We start from the raw sequence: 23,744 nt of genomic DNA on the forward strand, positions 1-23,744 counted from the left end.
TGATTTTATAAAATAAACCCACCCTGAAAATATTCACTGGGGTAAAAAGTGTGACAAGGACTGTTATTAATTTGCTTAATATTAACAAAATGTTTTTTGTTTGTGTTTTGTATCAGTTCTACAATTCAAGCTCTATTGTGTTTGTATTATTATTATTACTGTTATTATTATTATTGCTGCTGCTGTTGTGGCTGTTGTTGTTGTTCCAGATTTCATCTTTGCCGCCAGGCGTGGCATCATGAGGACAGTGGCGTCTGAAGTGGAAACACGAACGCTCTTTGTTCAAGGTTTGCCTGAGATGTTGCTAGACACGTGCTCTCTCTCTCTCTCTCTCTCTCTCTCTCTCTCTCTCTCTCTCTCTCTCTCTACCATAAATGTGCAGTGCAGATCCTGCAACGTCTGTGTGATAACTCCCCATGTCTCTTCTTCTTCTCGCTGGCCGTGTGCTCTTCCTCTCAGTGTAACAGCACTCCATGCGCAACGGTAGTCCAAACAACAACTCAGTGACCCGCTGCAACCAACGGCAAACAGGGTGGGCGGACCCCCGAATTATGTCAGTTTAACTCTTTCATTCTGGGGAAATACTGGGGACATATGTTTCAGTTCCTCCGCTTAAAAACCACGAATATTCTCCGGAAAATTTCGGTCATGATATGACTCTTAATTGATGAAGCATCATAACAGAACTGATGTTGTTGTAAAGGTAGAAAGCAGCTGCACGGTGTTGTTTTCAGGCGCACATGTGTTACCATTCTGGCACGCCTCTCCGCACAACAGAATACGATGAACTATGATGTTGAAGCCTAATATTTCCGCATAAAATTATGTTTTGGATTATTCATTAGGAGTGAGTTGTGGGTTGCTACAAAGGAGTCTGAAATGCAACGGGATGGATGGATGGGTGGATGGATAGATGGATGGATGGTGACTGTCTCAGCGAGGCAGGGCATGGCAAGCTGTTTGAACATTTATTCTTATATTTCTCAAACTGCATCAAAATGCACTGTAAATACTAACACAATATTATAAAATTGTAGATAAATTAATTTAAAAATAGCAAACAATTTTCATAGTAGGCTACAAGCGTAGTCTTCTATGTGTAATGCTGCAGTACTGCACTGGTGTTCACATTAATATTTTTATGAATGATGGTGACTCACTTGCGGTGATAACACACTTGTTGAGCTTTCTTAATAATTAAATTACACCATGCAAAAAAAATGAAACAAATTGCTTTTTTAAAAAAAATTCCCATAAATGTAAATAGTAGGCTACTACTAACAATAAACGAAAATATTAAAATAATAATACAAAATATTAAAATATGTATAATATATATTTTTATTGTTTTTACAGACAATATTTTGTGTTTAAGTAATGATAAACAAAAAAATTGTTTCTGTATTAATTCTACTTTTATTAATAAATAAATAAATGCAGCCTCTGTATGACAGATGTATCCCTTTTTTTCTTTTTTATTCAAAAATATTCCCAAATTTGTTATTTGTATCATGAACTATATGATGTATTGCGATTATCAAATATGTGGAAGTGAATGTTTTTTGTCGTTTAAACACCTTTATAATGATCATGTTAGTTGACCTATAAGGTGTGTTGGGCGCCGGTCCTACTAAACAATCACAATATGTATATATTTGATGCATCTTATGTTTTTGTTGTTGATTTTTGTAATGTTTTTTTTTTTTTTACTTATTAAAAAAGGGGAACAACAACATTTATTACAATTTTGTTTATTGTTACTTAAACATAAAAATAAAACAGTATCGTAAAATAAAATGAAATATCGCTCAGTGTCATAAAATCGATTGATTGTAGGGAATACAGGCTGCAATGGCTTGCCATAGGCGGGGACTGAGCGAACCAGACGGGGTGGAGCATCAGTTAGCCTGGCCCTTCTCGGCGCAGACATCCTTGTGTCCCGTTCGCCTTCTGCGTATCGGAACCGGAGAGGGGGCTGGTCTGTGGGAGGGACTAGCGCAAAGGGGGGACTTGGACCAGGAGGGGGCGGGGTGGCGGCGAGGGTGCTGTTTCTCCAGTCTCTTACCAGTGTCTTTGTCTCACACTCTTTTGTTAGCCATGCCTAGCTTGCTGGTTCTAGCAGGGATCATGGAGAAAAATGGGGGCTACGGCGGGGATTTAGCCGGCTCCGGGTTCGGTAGCGAGGGTCTCCTAGTGCCGCCCGAGGAGGAGGAGGATGATTCCCGTGCCCTTAGAGTTGCGCTGGGCCAACTGTCGCTGCTGGGTCTTGGAGAGGGCGAGGACGGGGCTCCTGCGGGTGGTGGTGGTGGAGGAGTTCAAGACAGGAGTAACAATAACCACCACAATCACATCCCATCTGAATCAGGGATGTTACAAGGGAAGAACAAGTTGTGCGCCCTGTACGAGACCTCGCCGACCGAAACCAAAGGACGGGGCTGCAACATAACGGAGTGCGTCCCCGTGCCAAGCTCCGAACATGTGGCCGAAATAGTGGGGAGGCAAGGTAAATACAACGATGCGCACTTTCACATGCTTTCAAACTCGTTCTCCAGGGTGTGCGGCTCAAACTAAGTGTGGAGCTGTCTTAACAAAGAAAAAGGGAGTGGTAATGCTTTTTAACGTGTCTGTTTTTGCCGAGCTGTGCTACTATTTCAGCCCGTAGATGCCATATACATGGGCATTTCCTCTTAGCTTTAAGCAAAGTTACCAGCGGGTACGAGAACAAAGGCGTTATTCCACATCCACGCCTTCAATGTCAGCACGCTGCTTTCCCTTTGTCGTCTGAGGGCGCGTAATTCTGTTTTTTTGAAACAGAAAATGGAACGCGTGTGCGCTCGCTGGATACAATGTAACAGTCAACGGTCTTTGTTGACTGGATACATTGTGTCATTCGCTCCTTCGCGCGCCTCTGTAGTTCCTGCGGGCTTTCATATGCAGCAGCAGCAGCACCACGTTGTTTATGTTAGGCTCCCTCAGACAAAGAGGACTTGTCGGGTAACTTAAGTCCACCGCTTATCTCCGTAATATCGCGAAGCTCATGAAAGTGGGTCTCGTGAACAACTAAAAGTGCTGAAATTCTGACAGCGTTGTCAGACAAAGAAGTGAAAGTCCTTGTGTGTTTTGAGGGCAAAGCTCGCGAGGGGGGGAAATGGGAAAATACAAACATGACTTGGCGGAAAAGTTATATTATGAATGTGTGATGATATTTGGAATAAGTTGAGGAGGCAATCTCGTGTAGTTGACCCTGTTGTCTCATTGTGATTGACAATTCACTTCATGATTCGTTGAAAGCACAGTATACAGTATTCTAGAAAGCCATGTTGCATTTGGTCCTGTAGAGACAGACTATAAAGACTGTATTAGAGTCACGCCCCGTCTACCAGTACAGCAGCCCTGCACTCAAAGCATGGGGTTAGGAAGCCTCTATGGAGCACACTGTCCATTCATTAAAAGTGTAATATCTTACCCAGATGAAATATGCACTAATAAACGTCCCCCTGCATATAACGACTTTGTCTAGTAAAGTGGCCTGCGTGTTTCAGAAGTGAACGCTTGAATCCAACTTGGGATGCAGTGAGCGCGTGGATTGGAAGTTGCTGATTAAGAGGATTTGAAATGGGGTCTTTACCTCATTAGTTACTGATATAACGGCCACATCCTGAGCTGAATAACTAGACATTTGTTTGGCCTTTATTAGGTTAATTTAATTGCATTTTTTCTATGAATAGATTTGGCCTGATAATAACAAGCGAGAGTGATGGTGAAAAAAGCAGCACTTATGTATCCTTGTTATCGCCATTAGTTGGGAATTTGAGCTGTGAGGTTCCAGTGCTTTGTTCACCTGCAGTGGCTGCCATGCCTGTTAGGAGATGTGCTCCTGCAGCGAGGGGGACGATTCAGCGGCGGGAGGGAATCTGTGCTCCCCGCTGTCAGTGCTAGACAGTCCATCCAGGTTATTTTTTTAGCTTCTGCTCTACACAATGAGGCATGAAACCAGTGTGTAGAGATCTATCCACTGAACAGGCCCCTGGGCGGAGAAAGCCACCCCACTCTTGATAAGACACCACTGAGGTGCTAATAAATACTCTGGTGCTGTACACGAGGCAAGATGCTGTGGAGCACCACACCTTGTTATGAATTCATATCTCAACAATAACTTTATGGGGTATTTAGCTTGCTTGCTTGCAATGTAAGAGAATAGTTGGGGAATTTACATCTGAAAACACATTTGTTTCAGTGCTGAATATCATAGTACCTGTGACTGTCTGTAAGCACATGGCACTCTTGCAGAGGAGACGTCATTCAGGACAACAGTGGTTTTTAAGAGCTATTGTAATCACAGGTTTGTTTTTTGAATTCTATTAGGATACGTCAAACGCAGACTGGAATTTTTTTAATATGCTAAATGGGATTTATTATGGTAAATACTTAAGATAATTTTAAGCCAACACATTTCTTTCTATATTATGAATAAACAGCAAGAATATTACAGAGACAGTGTAATGCAGCACAAAACAAAGCCATTGTTTTAATCGATTTGTACGTTTACCACAACAGAGAAGAGTGAACAGCCATTTCTAAATTCACTTTGGGCCTCATTCATTAAACACGAGCAGAAGAAATTTCAGTGCACAATGTATAATCAATAGTTTTACGAATCGAAACGACAAAGAAAGAAAAATTAACACAGATTTTATTCTGTTTATGAATAAGGTTCAGTGGGTTTAATCAAATACAACAAATTGCAAGACAATCTTAATTTTTACTATCAAAAATTGTACTTTAGTATACTGTATACAAAAAATAAGACAATGCAAATTTTTATTACCAAATAATTTTATTTTAATATATTGTTTACAGAAAAATTAAAGCCAATGCTAATTTTTATCATGAGAAAAAAAAAATAGTGTGTTTGTATATTTGGTATTATGGTTACAATAGAAAAAGCAAGGGCAGGCCCAGAACTGCTGACTTTTGCAATGAATCTGCAGAATTTTGTATATTCGAGCATGGTAAAATGATAAAACGCAGTCAATGATGAATTGTGTTAAACAGAGTAACTATACCTTTAATGAGAACTGAAAACACAATCAAATGATCCAAAATGTTTCAATAAATTACACTTAAGCGATGGAGAACATGAAGAACTTTGTGAATGAGTTCTGCTGCAGATTCGGAGCATGGGTGACCTTTTGACCTGGAAACAAGCAAGCAAAATAAGTGTTAATAGACAGATATTAATAGTACCACTACTATAATATTCCTTCTCCACTCAACAGGTTGCAAAATCAAAGCTTTGCGTGCAAAGACGAACACCTACATCAAGACCCCCGTCAGAGGCGAAGAACCAGTCTTCCTCATCACCGGCCGCAAAGAGGACGTGGCCCTGGCCAGACGTGAAATCATCTCTGCAGCCGAGCACTTCTCCATGCTGCGGGCCTCCAGGAACAAGCTGGGCGTCTCGTTCAGCGGCTCGCCACCTGCACCGCTCCCTGGCCAGACCACCATACAGGTGCGGGTGCCCTACCGCGTCGTGGGTCTGGTGGTCGGACCCAAAGGCTCGACTATAAAACGCATCCAGCAGCAAACGTGCACTTACATCGTAACTCCGAGCCGCGACCGCGACCCCGTCTTCGAGATCACCGGCTCCCCTGGGAACGCCGAACGGGCTCGGGAGGAAATCGAGGCGCACATTGCTTTCCGCACGGGTGGCCTGCACGACCACAACAATGAGAACGACTGCTTGGGCCCTGACAGTGGCAACGGGGGTCTGGAGAGCCGCCTGCAGCAGGTGTGGGGGCTCCAGGGGGCCCCGCGCAAACCGCTTGCCAGCAGCTACCGCCAGAATTTCTCAGACACCATGGTCGGAAGTAGCGGAGGAGGAGGAGGGGGAGGGATTTACAGTAAAGGTGACTTTACCAACCACGGCAACGGGGACAAGCCGTGCTCTTACTTCGGCTCGGAGGGCACTCAAAGCTGGGGCGATCCCGACTATCCCAAACAGGTGGCCTACTATGCCCAGCAGCGCTCCAAAAGCTTTGGAGGCCTGCCTCTCCCTCTGACCAGACTGTCGCCGGGACTGCCCGAACCGTGCGGCACCAACAACTCCAACGCCGTGGGGTCTCCTCACGCCCAGGCCCGCCGTGCCCACAGCGAGCCCACCGCCACCACGGTCACGTTCAGCGGACGTCTCCCCGTGCCGGATTCACCGCCTGCCGTGGCTCGGGACTGCATGACCTGCTTTGAGAGCAAAGTGACGGCCGCTCTGGTCCCGTGCGGTCATAACCTCTTCTGCATGGAGTGCGCCATCCGAATTTGTGAGCTAAACCATCCAGAGTGCCCTGTCTGCCACACCCTGGTCACACAGGCTATCCGAATATTCTCTTAAAGAGTTGTTTTTTTTTCTCCGTTTTTTTGTGCTTTGTTTTTACTCTGTAGTATCAGTTTACTTTTAATCTTTTTTTATTTGGCCAGTATTCACTTTTTTATTTTTCAGAAAACACAAAACCAAAACAAGCAGATATTTTAGAACACACTGCTTGCTTTACTAAAAAAAGAGGAAGAAGTATTTTCAGATTTTTCTTTTATATGTACACATATATACATATATATTTTATAAAAGTTTTTTTAAAAATGGAAAGAACGTAGTTCTTAGCATGTTCATTTTAGTTTTTTCTTTATTTTCTTTTATTTTTTTACTGGTGCTGTTTTTTTCCACATGCTGTGTGGACAGTAACAGGAGAAATAATGTGAACATTTTACACTTTTCCTTTGCTGGGGAGGTATAAAAACAAAATATCATTACAAGTTTATTTCCTAAGATTGGAGTATAGTTTTTCATCCCAGCATCTTCTGCAAATGAGCTAGTATTCTTTTTTTAAGGTAATCTAGAATCTTAAATCTTTGCACCTTAAAATTGATGTAAAGTGATTGTCAAAAACATTACATTGCTAGATGTCTATGCGAAATAGATGGTTATAGAAATGGCCAATATGGGCTGATATATATACGACCTGATGTCGGTGTGGCTTTAAATTTGGATCATGTTCTAAACGACATAATTACACAATTAGTATCTGCTTTGCTAATCAATATTTGAACGGGTAATTGACGAGTAAAACAGGGAGTTTCTCTTTTTTGTTTTTGTTTTGTTTCTGCACCAGTCAGCCTATTATGTGATGCATCTAAAAAGGTCTTATTAGGTACAATACAAGAAAAGGAAAAAAAAACTGTTTGTTTTGTTCAAAAGGTCTTTTCCAGGTTCTTTTTACTAACGAGTTTTTATTCTCATTTCTGCACTCAGTATGTTTTTTTCTCTTCAATTTCCACACATTTATTTGGTAAAACACTGATTACAAGCATAGTGCATGAGATGAAGTGCAAAAAAAAAAAAAAGCTGAGGGGGCGATTGAGGGGAGGGGGTTTGTAATCTGATCCTGAATAGACCAAATAGACAAAAGCAAGCAAGACTTCGAGCTACAGTACAATGTAAATCACCCACTCACGAGGTCCTGCATTTGAGTTGCAAAGCGTCCTGACTGTCTGTCTGTACTGAGGCAGGTGTTGCATATCGTACTTAAGATTAAGTTTTTTTTTTCTCGCTCTAAAAGGTTGGGCTGTCAGGGGGGGGAATTCTACTCGCTGCTCCGTGCATCATATGCTGTAAAGACTACAGAGCTCCTCCCAGAGAGTATATTGTTTTGTCGCAGTGGTGGTACAATCCCCGGAGCGCCCCGACATGGCCTGCCCTAGGAGGAGCTGATAATTAGCCATACATCAGAGTCCAGGTGCAAAGCAACTGCTGTAGGAAGGAGGGGTGGCGTACAGTGGCGTGAATGAGGATGGACGGGACGCCACGCAGGGGGCTAAACTAGGTGCAGCTGGGGCCCCTCCTGTCGATCGCCCTCTCTCTCTCTCGCTCTCCCCATTCTGGTATTCCCAATGGGGAGAAAGGGGGCCTCTTTTGTCCTGCCACGGGGTAAAAAAAAAACAAATTCAAGAGCAGATTTTATTTCAAAAGAGAAATCCTGGCGTTCTGGGTAGAGAGTGACGAAATAGACCCGAAGCATTTTTAATTCAACTTACCGAATTTCTCGTTTAATGTGCACGAGAGGCAGGCCGTCGAAGTTTCCATGGAGTCTTCCTTCATGTGCGGGACATCCTGCCGTGACCCCCTCGAGACAGCCCCGCCAGTGCACGGTCACAAGCAGCCAATCGCAGAGCAACCTTGAAACTCCACAATGAAATCAGACAATTGTAATTGACAAGAAAGTAGGGGGGGGGGGGGGGGGAAACGCCCAATTTGGTGGCCGCTCATGCTGAATCAAATTACACACACACTGCCTGTCTCATTGCAGGCTAGGGGATTTTGGAATAGGGGATTAGAGCATTCGGAGGTTGGGAAACTGTCTTTTTTTCCCCTCTCGCTAGAAGGCCACTACAAAAGAATGGAGCCACTACTGTTTGAAATGGGTCAGTTTTCCCCCATCAAGCCTCTCTGCGCCATTGCCACATGTGCACGGTGTTAGAAGATATGCTAGGGTAAGCTTGTGATTGTATTTAACTTACTATAACGATTTACCTTTGAGCCATTAGCATCTTAAGCATTAGTTCTGAAAAACTTTTGACGCTCAGTTTGACTGTTACAGTAGTTTGTCTGATTTGATGTATTACGGCCGCATTAGCGCCTGACAGTGTTTTTGTTTTGCTCTTTTGTTTTACGAGAACAAGTACTTTCTATAAGTGTCAATGTAATAAGGTACTTTCTTTAAATCGAAATATATTTCAAGTCCCTTTAAGTAACTCTCAGATTTGAGAAAGGCTTAAAAAAAATTAAAGCTCTTAAAAGCACCTTATTTTTAAGAACGCAAACAGCATTTGCAATCGAAAAGCTAGTGCATTTCTCAAATGGCAAATATTACCGTTATTATTGCACTTAGGTTATAGTTTGGGTTAGTTGGTTGTATTTGCACGGATAGCGCATTTTGAACAAGTCACTTAGCGTTATTTCTAAATGTCGCTTTAGAAATAGCATCTTAATTTCCTTTAAATAAAAGGACACCAATACGACGGTAGTGAATAGAGGTTTTTCTTAGCTTTTTTTTTTTCTTCTGGTTCTTCAAATCCCCAGCACTGATCAGGGACAGATGCTCATCCATTTAAGGAATGTATGATTGTGCATTTCGGTCATTTATATATATTTATATATATATATATATAAAAACCAAAAGCATTTTGAAAAAGGAATTGATTATGCAAACCGTAATAGCTCGAATTTCAGAATCTGATTCAGAACATTTGTCTGGCTATAAACCACATTTTTGTTCTCCTGCCTCTTTTTAAGGTCACCAGGTCAGTGGATGCAGGAAACAGCAATAACTATCTTAATACTTAATAAAACAAGATATCAGTTCATCTTTATCTAAAAATGCACTGTTACAGAAATGCTTTGCAGTGGTAGATAACCCTAAGAATTATTTAAAGCCATGCACATTGTATTTACACAATTAAAGCCCTTTTTGAGAGCAAAACAAAAAGCAGTAACGACTTTCCCAATTTGAAAATGCAGCGCTTTTAAAAAAGTTTAGTTTCTTAATCAAATGTCGCAACTTCAGAGTGATGATATTGTTCAAAGAATGTAACCTGAGTCAATAGAGAAGGTGCTGTTTAAGTATTCAGAGCGAGATTTTATTCAATACAGGCTTTGAAAGGGAGACATTTTAACTGTTAAAGACTTTATACAGCCAATCACAGCAAAACCTTTTTTAAGTATTATTTATTTGATAGGAATAAGACTATATTTATTGACATTTAGGGAGATATATAATAAAGACTGACTACCATAGGCATATCATTGAATATATTTCATTATATAAGCAATTGTAATAGTCTTTAATAGCCTACTTGCTAGTTTGTAATATTACGTAAGGCATCATCCCAATAGAAATTAAATAAATAAAAATAAAGTGTGAAGGTAATGATGCCCCAAAATCTGAAAGCTCTTCAGAAAATACATAACCAAAAATTAGGGTTATCACAATCAATTAATTAATATATAGTTTAGTTTGTAGCATTTGCTATGCCTATACTGAATGCATACAGTTATGACAATATACACATTTCTACACACCCTATTGACAGGATATACTGCATGTAAGAGCAGCTCATGAGAAATCAAAAATGTATTTAAAATGCATATCAGAACGGTCTAATCATCTTCATTCCATTCATTTCAACCGGCATAATTTCAGAATGACAAGGACATTACTGTTATGCCTAATCCAAAATAATAACTGCTCATGCAAAGAGCCATTCTGATCGAGAGGGGGGGAGTGGTCACAACGTGCGACAACAGATTCACAAGGAAAAGTGGTCCGGTTTAGGGTCTAACAGGTTTAACAAGAATGTGTTGTCTAACGTGAAGCTTAACATTAAGAACCACTGTGAATCGTTTCCGCTTCTGCTTTTTTTCCCTCTCTCAGTAATTACGTGGTGTTGTTAAATAGTTGCAATTCAACAGCTTCTCTCGCTTCTTTTTAGTTGTGCATGCTGGAAAATTATTTTACAGAGCATTATTTAACTTTGAACAGCCTGTGTAGATAAAATATAACAGAGCCACTTGTACTACAGAGAACTTTAGTGAGGACTACAGCTGGTGTTTAAAATGTAATGCTGTACAATGATACCAGTTTATTTTTCCAAACCTATTTCTCTTACCCAACATAAAGTATCTAATGCACAAATACCCCGATTTGTACAGGTTTTTTTTGCTCATGTTTATACACACCCCTATAGCAGAATCTGTTTAGGTGCATTTTAAAGATTGTATTTTTTCTTTAGTACCGCCCTGATGCCATATAGAAAATAATTCCCTTCAGAATTCACATACTCGAGCATCGATGATTGTTTGCAGCCTTTTGTGAAAGCTGCACGAGTCCCTCAATTGTCCCGAGTGTCAAAGCTGAAGATCAAGATCGCATAGTCGCTGTGGGGAAGAGCTCAAATGTGCAGAGCATGCTGGGAAACCAAAGAACTTGGGGGATGTTTGTCAAGAACAGTGCGATCAGGACAAACCAGAGACTTATCGCTTAAGATTACAAACAGTCATTGATGCTATAAGATGAGGAAACACATGATATTAAACAAAGGCATGTGAGCAATGTTTGAACAATTTTTTGTCTTGTGGAATTTCTTAAATATCTGCATTAGGGATGTGCTAAAAAATAAAATGCAATAAAAAAAATTCTTAAAGGGGTTTGCAAATTTATGAGCTGAACTGCATTCCCATAATGGATATATTTGCATTTTTAGATTTGTTCATATTTTCTATACGCCCGACTAGGCGAACAATAGCCTATATATATGTTCTTACATAGCAGATAGCGAAGCTGCATGTATTTATCTGTGAACACTGCAGCGTCCTCTCCATAGAAATCACCAGAGAACATATACATGATGCACTTAAGCAATTATAATGCCTTCCAGTATAGTACAAAAGGGCAAATAATGTATTTGAATGTAAAAAATGGCCACCCAACCAATGTCTAATTTTGCCTTTCGTTTCTTTATCAAAAGTTAGCTTTAAGTTTAAAATTCATGGCTAGAGAAATATCACCATGTCTGTTTAGGTTCTTCCTCACAGCATTTATACAAAGCAACTTAAAAGGGAAAAAAAAAAATGTCTTATAGCTCTTTCGTAAGATTCTATTTTGCTAACATGCATTATTATTTCATAGAGGAAGAGGTCAGTATCTGGATGTTATTTATGAATATCTTTAATGAAGCAAACATATTTATAAGTAACTTCAAGACGTTTTGTTTTTTAATTAATAAATTAAAAAGTTAATATATTTCTAAAACGCATGAAGTTGATTTCTACTAAAATGATTAAAACTATAGAATTTTTATTTATGAAAGTTAGAGAAAAAAAATCCTTCACACTTCTGACAAGCATAAAAACGAGTGGGGGTGGGGTTTCAAAGGCTTATATTTTAAAACGTCAGATACGTGCCGTTTTAACGTGTGCATTAACAATGGGATAACGGCAGAAATATTTTATAGCATTCGGGGGAATTTTAGTCACTTCAACTTTGTGCCTCAATACCGCGTTTTTGCATACTAGAAGCACTCAGAAGTGTTGTGTACCTGTCCTTGAACACCTCATAGCTGAGTGAATAAGGGGGTCCCTTCCTTTTTTTTTTTATTAAATTGCTTTGTTTTTAAATGCAATTGTTATGAAGCGATAACAGGCTGAAGTATAACAGGGTGAAACAGAAAAATGATTGTGCATAGTAATACAAGCAAAATTCAACTACATGTAATGACGTTCCGATTTCCAAACGTTTAAAAATATGCATGACAAAACTTAAAAAAAAAACTTTAAAAAATGAAGAAAAACAAAACAAAAATCACACTTTTTTTCTGCAAATCAGACATTCCGTTATCATATTCGTTTCCAGATATGTGAACGGGATGCAATTTCGAGCACACTCACAGTAATACCGTTATTTGCATGTAACTTGTATCATCTCTTAACTGGCAACCTGTTTTGTCACATACAAATGAGGCTTATGTACAAACTACACTCAAGGGCTGATGATTACAGTTCATTATTACCGAGAGTGTCTCACACACGTCAAAGCGGTGAACTATTGTTTACAAGATTACACGGAGAAGCATAGTCTCTCTCAATACTTACTTCATGGTGAACACGCATCTCGACTTTGTTTTGGCTCTGTGGTGGCAATGATAGTTGTGTAGTGGTTTCAATTTCAGTCAGACAGGAACATGGGGGTGGGGGGGGTGGGGGGGTTAGGATGGTCATTGATGTGACCTCGCTTGGGATGAGTTACTCCAGTCCGACAAGTCTGTATTTGGTAGCTTCCAGCACAGTAGAAGTGTTTCATACAGCTCTCATAGTGGTATTAGTGCATTAGTTTGGTCAAGCATCTCCTGGTACTAGTGTTCAATTTATTGTTGATAAACGAGGGGTTTGCCATATCATAGACGAGGCTAGCCGATACTCCACGAGTCGTTTTAATTTCATAATTCAGTATCGTGTCTACACGGGGCACGCAAACTGCAGGTTTTTTCCTTAGAACATGTTCTTTGTGACCTTCATTTTTGATATTTGATCAATGTATCTATGCCATACTAGTTTTGATTCTTTGGTTACTTTCAAGAAATTGTATTGTAAATGTTTCTAATAAAACAAACTGAATAATCGGTCACTGCTACCCTGAATTCTGTTGGTCTCACACACACACACACACACACCTGATGATTTGAAACAAGACTGATTTTATTCATAAATGTCATTAACATACACAGAAAAAAAAAAATCACCAAATCTTTCAAAAACAGAAGTGTTCATGGGTTCCCACATTCATGGAAATATGCGGAAGTATCAGGGAATTTTAAAATCGCCTGGAAAAGTCATGGAAATTAATAACATTTAAAAAAAAGCTCATAAATATTTCATCAACTAGAAATTGCTTGTTGTGAGTGCAATCTCTCTATACCATGACTTCACTTATCCAGCATTCACAAACGACCGGAAAGGTCATATGGAAGTCACTGGTCAAAAGATGTGGGAACCCTGAAAAATCACACAAGCTTCCGAGTGTCTATGTAAACCCAAGTTAAAAAAAACAAAACAACAGCTGATAAACATCCATGTTCATTGAAAATGTATTTGCCGTATTCAGAGCCTTTGTTCAGGAGTCCCACTGGGAAAAGAACAGGCACGATGACAAAATCTTCCCAAAGCAGTAATTATCAACGTCTCCGGCTAAACGGCTGATATTCAGCATAACAGATTGATGGCATTAGCATTAATCTTTCAGGCAAGGCATTTAGTGAAGCACCTTGTGTCGTGTATTTGAACAAATTACAACACTACTATAAAAAAAAAAGCCAAAAGCACGACCCCCGACAGGCCCATCCTGAGGCGAGGACAATTTAAACGCCACAGCAAACGTACGCAAAGATAAAACCCACACCAAAAGCACAGAAGACAGAAAAGCTGGGACAGTGAGTGAGATCTCAAGAGACCTGCTGCTCTTCGGGTTACATGTAGCAGATAACAAGGGTGGCCAGAGAGGAATTCACTTCCAGTAAGAAAAACTCAGCAATACATCACAAGCCATCAGTTCCTCTGCCTTGCAATATAATATGGTCAATGTACCCAATGATAGAAGCTCCTCTTAGAGAACCGAATCCCACCTGCCACTCGTTTTCCCAAGCAAAAAAACAAAACAAAAAAAAGACTATTAGTCAAAGACAACACCCAGAAGCCAGCTTAAAGCGAAAATAATCATGCAAGTGTGCACAGAAAGTGCAACAAAAAGATATAAAGCAGAAAAAGCGTCTGACCCGCATTTGTACTTTGAGTAGGGATGGGAATCGTAGGTGTTTAAAGGAATGGTTCACACAAAATCAAAAATCTTATCATAATTTGAGAACATTTTTAATTTATAGATGAACTCTTCCTTACGATTCTGGTTCTTTTTCAAATGTTTAGAAAATGAATATTGCATTCTTTACCCTCGTAACAAATCTGTTGTGAAATTCTGAGAAATTCATCAGAACAGTAATGTAATTTATTATAATATTTTTTTTTATTTGGGGGTGGGGGGGGGGGGGGTGGTAATGCTTCACATTAGAAATATATACCACAAAAATTGAGTTTCCAAACTTTTTATAATAGCGGGAAACAAAAATCTAAGTTTACTTCTGATTTTAATGCACAGCTGATAAGAAATAAGATGCATAATGATCGCAATTGCATAGGACAAGTTTAATGCAGCTCTGATGCATATATTGCATATTTTATGCATATTTCATTATGCTGCATACATTCAAAAATTGATAACAGACATATCATTTGGTAATTTTTTTTTTTTTTTTTTTACCAGATAACAATTCCCAACCCTGAATCGGAATAGACGACACTCTTATCCTCAAACACCACAGCACGTACATCTGTCTATAAGCTTCACCTACTAACAGTACTCTGATCCACAGAAAACACTCCCAGCACTTGTACAAATGAGTGCCATGACTAGAAGGAGAAACCCTTGAGAAATTCTGATCAATAATCTAGTGATATATATATATAAAAAAAATACATTCACAGAAGCATGACAAAAGAAAGCAAAAATACCACAGTAAAACAAGATCATATTTGCATTCAATAAATACAAAAGAGCCGTTACAGCGGCGCCCGTGTAAGAATTGACCGAACAGGCGCTATGACCACCGGTGTGAATTTCTCTGGAGTAGAGATGCATGAAAAAGTTGTCAGACTGCATCTGCGGTGGCACACTAAAGGAGAAAATATAGAATTTCACTAGTGAATCCCTATTGTTTGTCAGTGACAAAAAGAGCGGAGAAAGAAGACGAGCAGCCACGTCTGAGCGCCCCTGCTACCTGCTCATTTCTAATTAGTCTGAAACAAGAAGCATGGCCTCTTAGTTCGGAGAAAATGCTTGATCCATTGAATTTCAACATCTCTTATTGTCCAATTTTGAAGATTATTACTCACTGATTCTGGGCATAACCAAGTAAGTCCGTTACATACATTAACCACACCACGCGCAAGGGAATACAACGCAGTCGGACGGTCACGGTCAACCTCGCAGCCCAGCCCAACGAAAAGTTGCCGATTTCCCCCGGATCCCATGGCGGCGCTGTAGCAGCTCAGTTATTCTGACAGCAGGCGCCCTGCTTGCCAGAATTCTGTGTAGGCTGTACAGTAATGGGAACCACTTTGGAGCTGGGGGAGAAGCTGTCTTCACCACGCCCTGACATCTGCCTCTGGGACACGATACGGTAGATTTCTGTGTGAGAGAGAGTCGTAACGCCGTTACGGAGAGTTACCTGATAAAAGTGATCTAACAAAGTATGTTATTGACAGTGGAACAAATTCAGCTGCGGTTCACATAGAAATGAACCATGTAACTGTGAGACACTGCGTGGTTGAATAGAGGCACTTCCCAGTCCAAAAAAAAAAAAAAAAGAAAAAGAAAAATTGCAAAAAGCAAACCAGTATTTCTGTGAGGTCAAACTTTTAAAGTTTGACTTCAAAACACAGTTTCACTCATTCACAGGAATCGCTGAGTATTTCTGTAGCCTGGAGTTTGCTGCCATCTAGAGGCGATCCTTAATAACAGACAAGCACTCTGGGTTTGGATTGCATACTACATCTGATTGAATCTTACAAAAACTGGCAAATGTCACATTTATACCTTTTCACACTTTTTTATTTAAAGAAAAATGTTTCCTGTTTTTTTTTTTAATACAATTTTGTTCTACTAATTTTTTTCTAATACATTTCATGACCAAGTAGAAATTTGTAACTAAGCAGATTTCCTCAACCCCAAATTCTCATTAATGTAATGTGACAAAATAATGATATTTTTTAAAACATAAATTACATTTTTAAAGAAGCCAATTGTATTTATTATTCTTTATTATTTTTAATTAAAAGCTTTTCTGGATGATTTTCATTTCTGTCCTACAACAATGAGAATTGGATTTTTTCACAAAGTAATGACAATATATCTGGGTCACATTTCACCTTAAAATTAAAATAATAATAAACGTCATTTGAAAATGCCCCCCAAACTCTCATTATGGCAATGCATCTAAATGTTTCACTTTTGAGTGTTTTTAATCCTCATTATTCATGGTGTTTCTTTGAAAAAAAATCTGTTAATACAGTAAAAATTACTGTAACTTATGCATAAAACTTATGCATTAAAAAAAACTATGCATAAAATGCATTAAATGCTACTTTTGTCATTACAGTAATGAGAATGTTCCTAACGAAACATGGCAGCTTTAATGAGATGATTTGCTCAGGACTGACCTGTAAGAATGGTCTGAAAGGCAAGTTCAACATTAGAAGAGTCCAGCGCTGAGGTCTCCAGGAAAGAAAGTCCATGCTTCTCTGTAACACACACACACACACACACACACACACACACACACACACACACACACAATTCAACAGAGCACTTCACATCTCCTAAACACACACAAATATATATATTATTTTTTTTACTTTATATCTTGCTTCTCAAATGCATTATTAAAGAAAAATGGTATAAATATCTAGACAGAACTAGCTAGCTAGCAAACCCTAATTCTGAGATAAACAAGTAACATGCAACATACATAAAAAAAATATTACTAACATTCAAAGGTTAATAGGTTAAGAGCATGGCACTAGCAACATCAATGTCATGGGTTCAAATCAATTAGTATTTGAAAATATATGAAGCAAATATAACAACACCCGTGTCTTCAGTGTCAGTTGAAATGTTTAACTAAAGGCAACCATTCATTGCTATGCATCTTGGGTGTAGTTTTATTCTAACTGTATTTAGGTGTAACTTAATCAATTATACATTTGATTTGCCAGAAAATGACTCAGCTGAAACTCTTAATAATGAGTAGCATGAGAATTACAGTTCAAACTATCTTCCCCAGCACTAACCTGCAAACGCCTTGGCTTCATCCATAGGAACAGCCCTCAGATGGCGCAAGTCGCTTTTGTTCCCTACTAACATGATGACAATATTGCTGTCAGCATGATCCTGCAGCTCCTTCAGCCAGCGCTCAGCGTTTTCATAGGTCAGATGCTTGGCGATGTCATACACCAGCAGGGCTCCTACGGCACCTCTGTAATACCTTTGAATACAAGGTTTTAAAATACACACAATTTATTCCACAACCTAAAGTGCTCAATAATAGTGTGGTTACCAATGTGATTATAACTGTTATTAGTCTCTTCATCTTATCTGAATGTACATCAAGCACAAGCTCATTGAACTGCCCCTTAGTACTTGGGAGTCTATGGCATCCCATTATTTACTATACAGTAAAAACATAATGAGTGGGTCATTTTTTACTTGACTGTTCAAGGCTTCTGGCGTCAGTCGCTTACAGTTATGTTAGCTGTGCACAAACAGTCTGCTATGCTGTTCGATTTTGTGAGGAGGTATTTGTTATCATATTATTTTAAAGGGTTAGTTGAAACAAAAATGAAAATTCTGTCAGTAATCACTCGCCCTCATGAACACAAATTAAGATATTTTTGATTAAATCTGAGAGCTGGCTCACTCCTCCATAGGCTGCTAGGTAATCGATATCTGCCATCCCAGAAAAGTTAGTAAAGACATCGTTAAAATAGTCCAAGTGACTACGTCAGAACGTAGGCTCACTATTGGCCAGCATCACACACGTGACCAGCGTCAGCCTATGTTGAGCCTATGTTCTGACGTACGACCCAGAAGCGCTGCGCTGTTACACTACGTGAACTCACTCAGAGGCCCACACAGAAGAAAATGTATATTTTTGTTTTGTTTTTTGCGCATAAAAAGTATTCTCGTCGCTTGATAAACTTATGGCTGAGCCACTGTAGTCACTTGGACTATTTTAACGATGTCTGTACTAACTTTTCTGGGATGGCAGATATCGATTACCTAGCAGCCTATGGAGCAGTGAGCCAGCTCTCAGATTTAATCAAAAATATCTTAATTTGTGTTCCGAAGATGAACGAAAGTCTTACAGGATTGAAACAGCATGAGGGTGAGTAATTACTGACAGAATTTTCATTTTTGGGTGAACTAATCCTTTAAAGCAACATTAAGGAACTTTTCCTCTTCGGTCGCCCTACAGGTTGGAAGCGGAATTGTTCATTACCGCTGTCATAAATAATTTCGCCGCCCGCAGCCTACGGTCGCACGCACGCCGACTGTTCACCCAGCACCGGCTTTGAATGAACGATGTCCACAGACAAGGTAGAGTATGTTGCATGATTTCATGAAAGTATGATGTATTGCGACATCAGAAACGAAGAAAAACTAAATAATGACTATTGTAACGCTTGCCGTAAAGCAAGTCAAATTTGTAGTTTTCTTATGTCTCATTAGAACTACAGAAACGCGACCCGGTTTGGCAAACTTGCATAGTGTGGTTATAGCAGATATAGGGCTGCAAAGCGAATCCAGAAGTGCCGTTCACCCTGTTACGACTTGATGAGCCACTGACACGATTTTGGAAACATTATTTTAAGGTAAAAAATTTGACTGAATGGTTTTACCGTTTACTGCACTTGCACATACACAGAAAATAGCTTCTATTCTGAAAAATAAGATGGACATGGCAGGCCCTGAAGTGTCAAGTATATATTTATAGCTTTTCTTTTTAACTGAAATGCCTACAAACTGAACTCTTTTGTTTAAAATCAGAATTAATTAATTAAAATGATTCACATAGCACATGAAATAATTTGACATTAACTTGGATGCCAAATGGGACATAACATTGCATCTTTATAGATGATGAAAGTGCCACAAAAATGGGTAAGAATCATAAAAACTTGTAATAACATGGCCTTTAAATTATGCTTTTTGTCTCTATTAGTGTATACTTTCCAAATGTTATATTAAATTTTTAAGGTTCAGCACATGCATTCCCACAGATTTTTGTTAGGTGTGTGTGTGTGTCTGTGTGTGTAAAAAAGGACATAAATTAGCTGATCTTGATTGATTTTATGAAGACACTTACGCTGATGTGATGGCCCTGTATCTCTCCTGTCCAGCCGTGTCCCAGATCTGGGCCTTGACGGTCTTCCCCTCCACATGGATACTGCGAGTGGCAAACTCCACCCCGATGGTGCTCTTGCTCTCCAGGTTGAACTCATTGCGGGTGAAGCGAGAGAGCAGGTTACTCTTGCCTACACCAGAGTCGCCAATCAGAACCACTGCGGACGACAAGGACACCGGTGCGTGAGATCAACTGGCTCAACTTTATGGTGCTTTTATATATATATATATATGTGTGCTATTGACCCAGGAGACACACATGACTCTATGAGAGCTCTTTCAAGCGGACTCCATTTGTGCGCGGGCTAAAACCGCCATGACTCCACAGCACAATAGCAATTAGAGTCGAATGTTTCACACAGAGGGTGTGTTTCCACAAAGCTTTTAACAATGAGTGAAAAGGGCAAGACCAATGAGCAACTCCCTTCTTCACCCACACAGGCAGACTTATGAAATACTGGGAACGTCTCTCCTCCGCAGATAGAGGCAAAAATTGAATAGATATTATTGAGAAGTTATATTTACAGTTACACTACTGTTCAGGTAGTTTGGGGCCAGTAAGATTTTTTTTTTAAAAGAAACTAATACTTTTATTTAGCAATGTAGCATTACATATAATTTTTTATAACAATGTAAGAAATCTTTACTGTTTCAAATAAATGCTTTTCTTTTGAACTTTCTATTCATCAATGAATCCTGGAGAAAAAAAAAACATGTTACCGTTTCCACAAAAATTATGAAGCAGCACGACTGTTTTCAACATCAATAAAGATAATAAATGTTTCTTGAGCAGCAAATCAGTGTATTATTAGAATGATTTCTGAAGGATCATGTCATGTGACACTGAAGACTGGAGCAATGATGCTGAAAATTCAGCTTGACATCGCATGAATAAATTACGGTTTCAAATAGAAAAGAGTTATATTAAATTGTAATAATGACAATTTTGTTATTATTCTGTGCAGCCTTGGTGAGCATAAGAGACTTCTTTCAAAAAGATTTTAAAAAATGTCCAGACCGTAAACTTTTGAACATTAATTTATAATTTGTGCCTGAGGTTTCAGAACTTAAATGCAGTTATCAAACCTCATGTCCCTCCAAACTTGCCAGTAGAACACAAAAAGTGAATCATAGGCCTGGTTTCACAGACAGAGCTTAGATTAAGCTATTAAATAGTTTTAGCCTTAGAAAAGAAACATTACTGGTGTGCATCTTGAGACAAAACAATGGCACTGACATTTTAAAATATGTCAGTGAAAGATGCTTTCAGTTAAAACAACTCAAGCATGCATTTTAGCCTGAGACTAGCTTAAGCCTTGTCTGTGAAACCGGGGGTTAATCTTATTTTTCATATAAAGAGACTGGCGACATAAATGAAAAATGACACACACACACTCTAATTCTAATAAATCTTATTCTCAAATCTGTATATTCAAACCATCACGTGAGAACCAATCGTTTTTGCCTTCAAGAATTTCGAATTTTTTACATCTGAACGTGGAAGTCAATAAGAGTTCAAAGCTTCAGCGTATGCAAGGCCTATCAGTGAATAACAACGTGCATTTCAGTCTGTTCGTCACACAAAGTTATTGTATACCATCACAAGACCAGAATATGACATGAAGGTGATTAAATAATGACAATTTTAATTTTCATTTCACCTAAATCTAAACCAATCTTGGCTAATGCTGTCAACTCATTAACATGAAAGAATAAAATCCACCAACACACGTCTCAGCTATATTTGCTCTAATGATAATGGTCTGAGTTAAACACACAGGAATGCACTTTGACAAAGACTTTGCTCGTTTTGAAGCTTAGTGGAAGAGCATGTTTAAAGAGCAGAGCGGCGATTGAACAGCACTGATTGATTCATGATCAAACAGCCAAAGGTGCACGGACATCTTAAACACACATGGAGGTCGAGGGCACAACTATGATTAATGGAAGTGTCGAATCCAAGGACATAATCACCATAGAAGTTAAAGAGGTCAATTTCATTAGTATTCGGATTAGTCAATCACTGTATGAAGAAATTCTTAAACAAGACAAATGGATGACCTATTCTTCCGGATAGTTTTCCCTGTTTTAGGAATCAAATGGGTAAGATATCATGAGTTTTAAAAACCTCCTGAATGCAAACCCATCCTGAGAAAGACCTGATTTATACAGGTCTTACCAGTTTAACTGTACGTATACTGCTCACACTATTGAATGAAACCTCAAAATCAGTTTTACACACAAAAGATAAAAAGTTTTTTTTTTCCTTTTCCATATGACAATTGCATTAAATATTCAAATTGTCCATTTCCATATCATACAATCAAATGTCTGATTTATATTGAATTATTACACATTAAGAAAAGCCAATCATGTGGTGTATTATATAAATCAAGCAAAAAAAAAAAACGACACTTAGAAATGATTAAAATGTATATGTTTATGCCTTTTTAAGTATTTGCCATCATATTCATATTAACATGGTAGTGGAACAGGTAACTTGCTTCTCCTTGCTGTAAGATGAACATTAGCTGGTTGACCTGCCACCATGTCCCAGTCGTACCTTAAGCTGGTATGACCAGGTGTTTTATTGCTAGTCCAAGGTGGTCTACCAGATATTGACCTACTTGGACCAGCTTGAAACAGTTGACAAGTTGCAAACCACATGTTGAATATGCTAAACTGTGTTTTAGAATAGAAAAAAGCAGACTTCCTATAACAAAATAGAGACATGCAGCATATGAAGACGACATGCAGGAGCTCATCTGAAAGTCAGCTGTTCTGGAAGTGTAGTAACGTAGTAGCCTACTCACCTTTAAAGAGATAGTCATACTCGTCCTCTCTACCCGTCATGACTTTAATCTTCTTACCGGCTTAACTCAGTGTTTTCAAATATTAAGACGTTATGCTCTTCTTGAGAACCACAATGTGCTCTTATATTAATTACAAGGCCAAAAAAACTTTGTTTATGAGACGCATCAGCTGATCACGAGCACTTCATTACGCGCGCACTTCATACGTTACAAACAGTCAGAATCAAAAACAAAATAATACCACGTATCTCCTTTTGTCGACAGTTATATAAAATGTAATCGTCAAGCAAAACAGATCCCTGATTAGTCTAAATTACACTTTGATACGATGTTGCTGTGCTACGTCAACCAAGTTTCGCCCTGCTGTCTCATCTTAAGGCACACACTTACGTCATCGTGCTGAGATGTAGCCCCGCCTTTCCGGTGCTCTGATTGGCCAGAAACACTTTCCATCACACGAGTGTGCCTCTGTCACCCAATGAAATGCTTAACGGGGCTTCCGCACAGGTGTGTAACGTCACAGGTGTGTCTTTTATAGTCGTCAGGAAAACACAACGTATAATAAATTCAAATACAATAAACACACGTCTTTGAATAAAAACATACGGTGTAATAAAACACAAGGTAGCCTGTCAATACAGTAGACAAATGGCTTAAAAGAAAGCGTTACAGGTGTGTGTAAGATGAGTTCTTCCACATTCCACAGCGTGACTTCACTCATGCTTTACAGAGGATGATTGGGCCTGAAAATGCCACGTAGGAGGCAATGAGGAGGCAGGGCTGCGCACCTTTCAGAGACTGAACAGAGAATGCCCTTTAAATTGCCGATTCATTTATGAATTTTTTTTTGCTTGTGCATGATGCATGTGTTAGTATAGGAGACAAATAGAAACATTTGCTAATTTAGTTGTTATAGAACAAAATGTAAAATTATTCAAAGAGGCCATCTTACCACAGGTAGGCTATACCCCCGGCTAAACTTTTACAGAATGTATAAATTACTTTTTGATACAATTATTATTAATATTTATATATTTTAAAGTGTCATTAATGTAAAATACTAAATAAGTATTTTGAATTTAATTGATCAACCAATGACAAACAAATCATAATCCAAGTAAAAGAGATTCATTTGAAAGATAAAATTATTCTGTGACTATTATAGGCATATGAATATTTACACATTTAATTTCCCATATTGTAATTGAAGATGTCATAATAGCAACAACTATGAATGACAATTGAATGATTTCACTCAACTATCCTATAGGTTTTAATGAAAGCGAAGATGACTGAAATGTACATCTAATTCATGGAA

The 23,744-nt window shown here is 38.8% G+C and overlaps 2 protein-coding genes across 2 annotated transcripts; one reads left to right on the forward strand and one right to left on the reverse strand.

Moving 5' to 3' along the window:
- The first annotated feature begins 2,053 nt into the window (after positions 1 to 2,053).
- Positions 2,054 to 15,108, forward strand: mex3a (mex-3 RNA binding family member A). Its single transcript, XM_082148783.1, has 2 exons — positions 2,054 to 2,503; positions 5,280 to 15,108. The coding sequence occupies exons 1-2, from the start codon at positions 2,098 to 2,100 to the stop codon at positions 6,386 to 6,388; spliced, it is 1,515 nt and encodes a 504-aa protein (XP_082004909.1). The 5' UTR covers positions 2,054 to 2,097; the 3' UTR covers positions 6,389 to 15,108.
- On the reverse strand, positions 13,280 to 22,810 carry rab11al (RAB11a, member RAS oncogene family, like). The gene is made up of 5 exons (XM_082148784.1): positions 22,427 to 22,810; positions 19,576 to 19,771; positions 17,501 to 17,694; positions 16,871 to 16,951; positions 13,280 to 15,839 (listed from the first exon to the last, which is right to left on the reverse strand). Exons 1-5 carry the CDS (start codon positions 22,464 to 22,466, stop codon positions 15,700 to 15,702), a joined length of 651 nt encoding a protein of 216 aa, XP_082004910.1. The 5' UTR covers positions 22,467 to 22,810; the 3' UTR covers positions 13,280 to 15,699.
- Positions 22,811 to 23,744: the final 934 nt, after the last annotated feature.

This window comes from Leuciscus leuciscus (assembly GCF_965113295.1).
Source record: "Leuciscus leuciscus genome assembly, chromosome: 20".
In the NCBI taxonomy this organism is placed as follows: domain Eukaryota; kingdom Metazoa; phylum Chordata; class Actinopteri; order Cypriniformes; family Leuciscidae; genus Leuciscus; species Leuciscus leuciscus.

Excerpts from the sequence above, each read along its gene's own strand:
- mex3a (XM_082148783.1), top strand. The coding sequence starts at position 2,098 with ATGCCTAGCTTGCTGGTTCTAGCAGGGATCATGGAGAAAAATGGGGGC. Across the intron at positions 2,504-5,279 it reads CGAAATAGTGGGGAGGCAAG|GTTGCAAAATCAAAGCTTTG; the intron begins GTAAATACAACG and ends TCCACTCAACAG.
- rab11al (XM_082148784.1), bottom strand. The coding sequence starts at position 22,466 with ATGACGGGTAGAGAGGACGAGTATGACTATCTCTTTAAAG. Across the intron at positions 17,695-19,575 it reads TACAGGGCCATCACATCAGC|GTATTACAGAGGTGCCGTAG; the intron begins GTAAGTGTCTTC and ends TTGTATTCAAAG. Across the intron at positions 16,952-17,500 it reads TGAAGCCAAGGCGTTTGCAG|AGAAGCATGGACTTTCTTTC; the intron begins GTTAGTGCTGGG and ends TGTGTGTTACAG.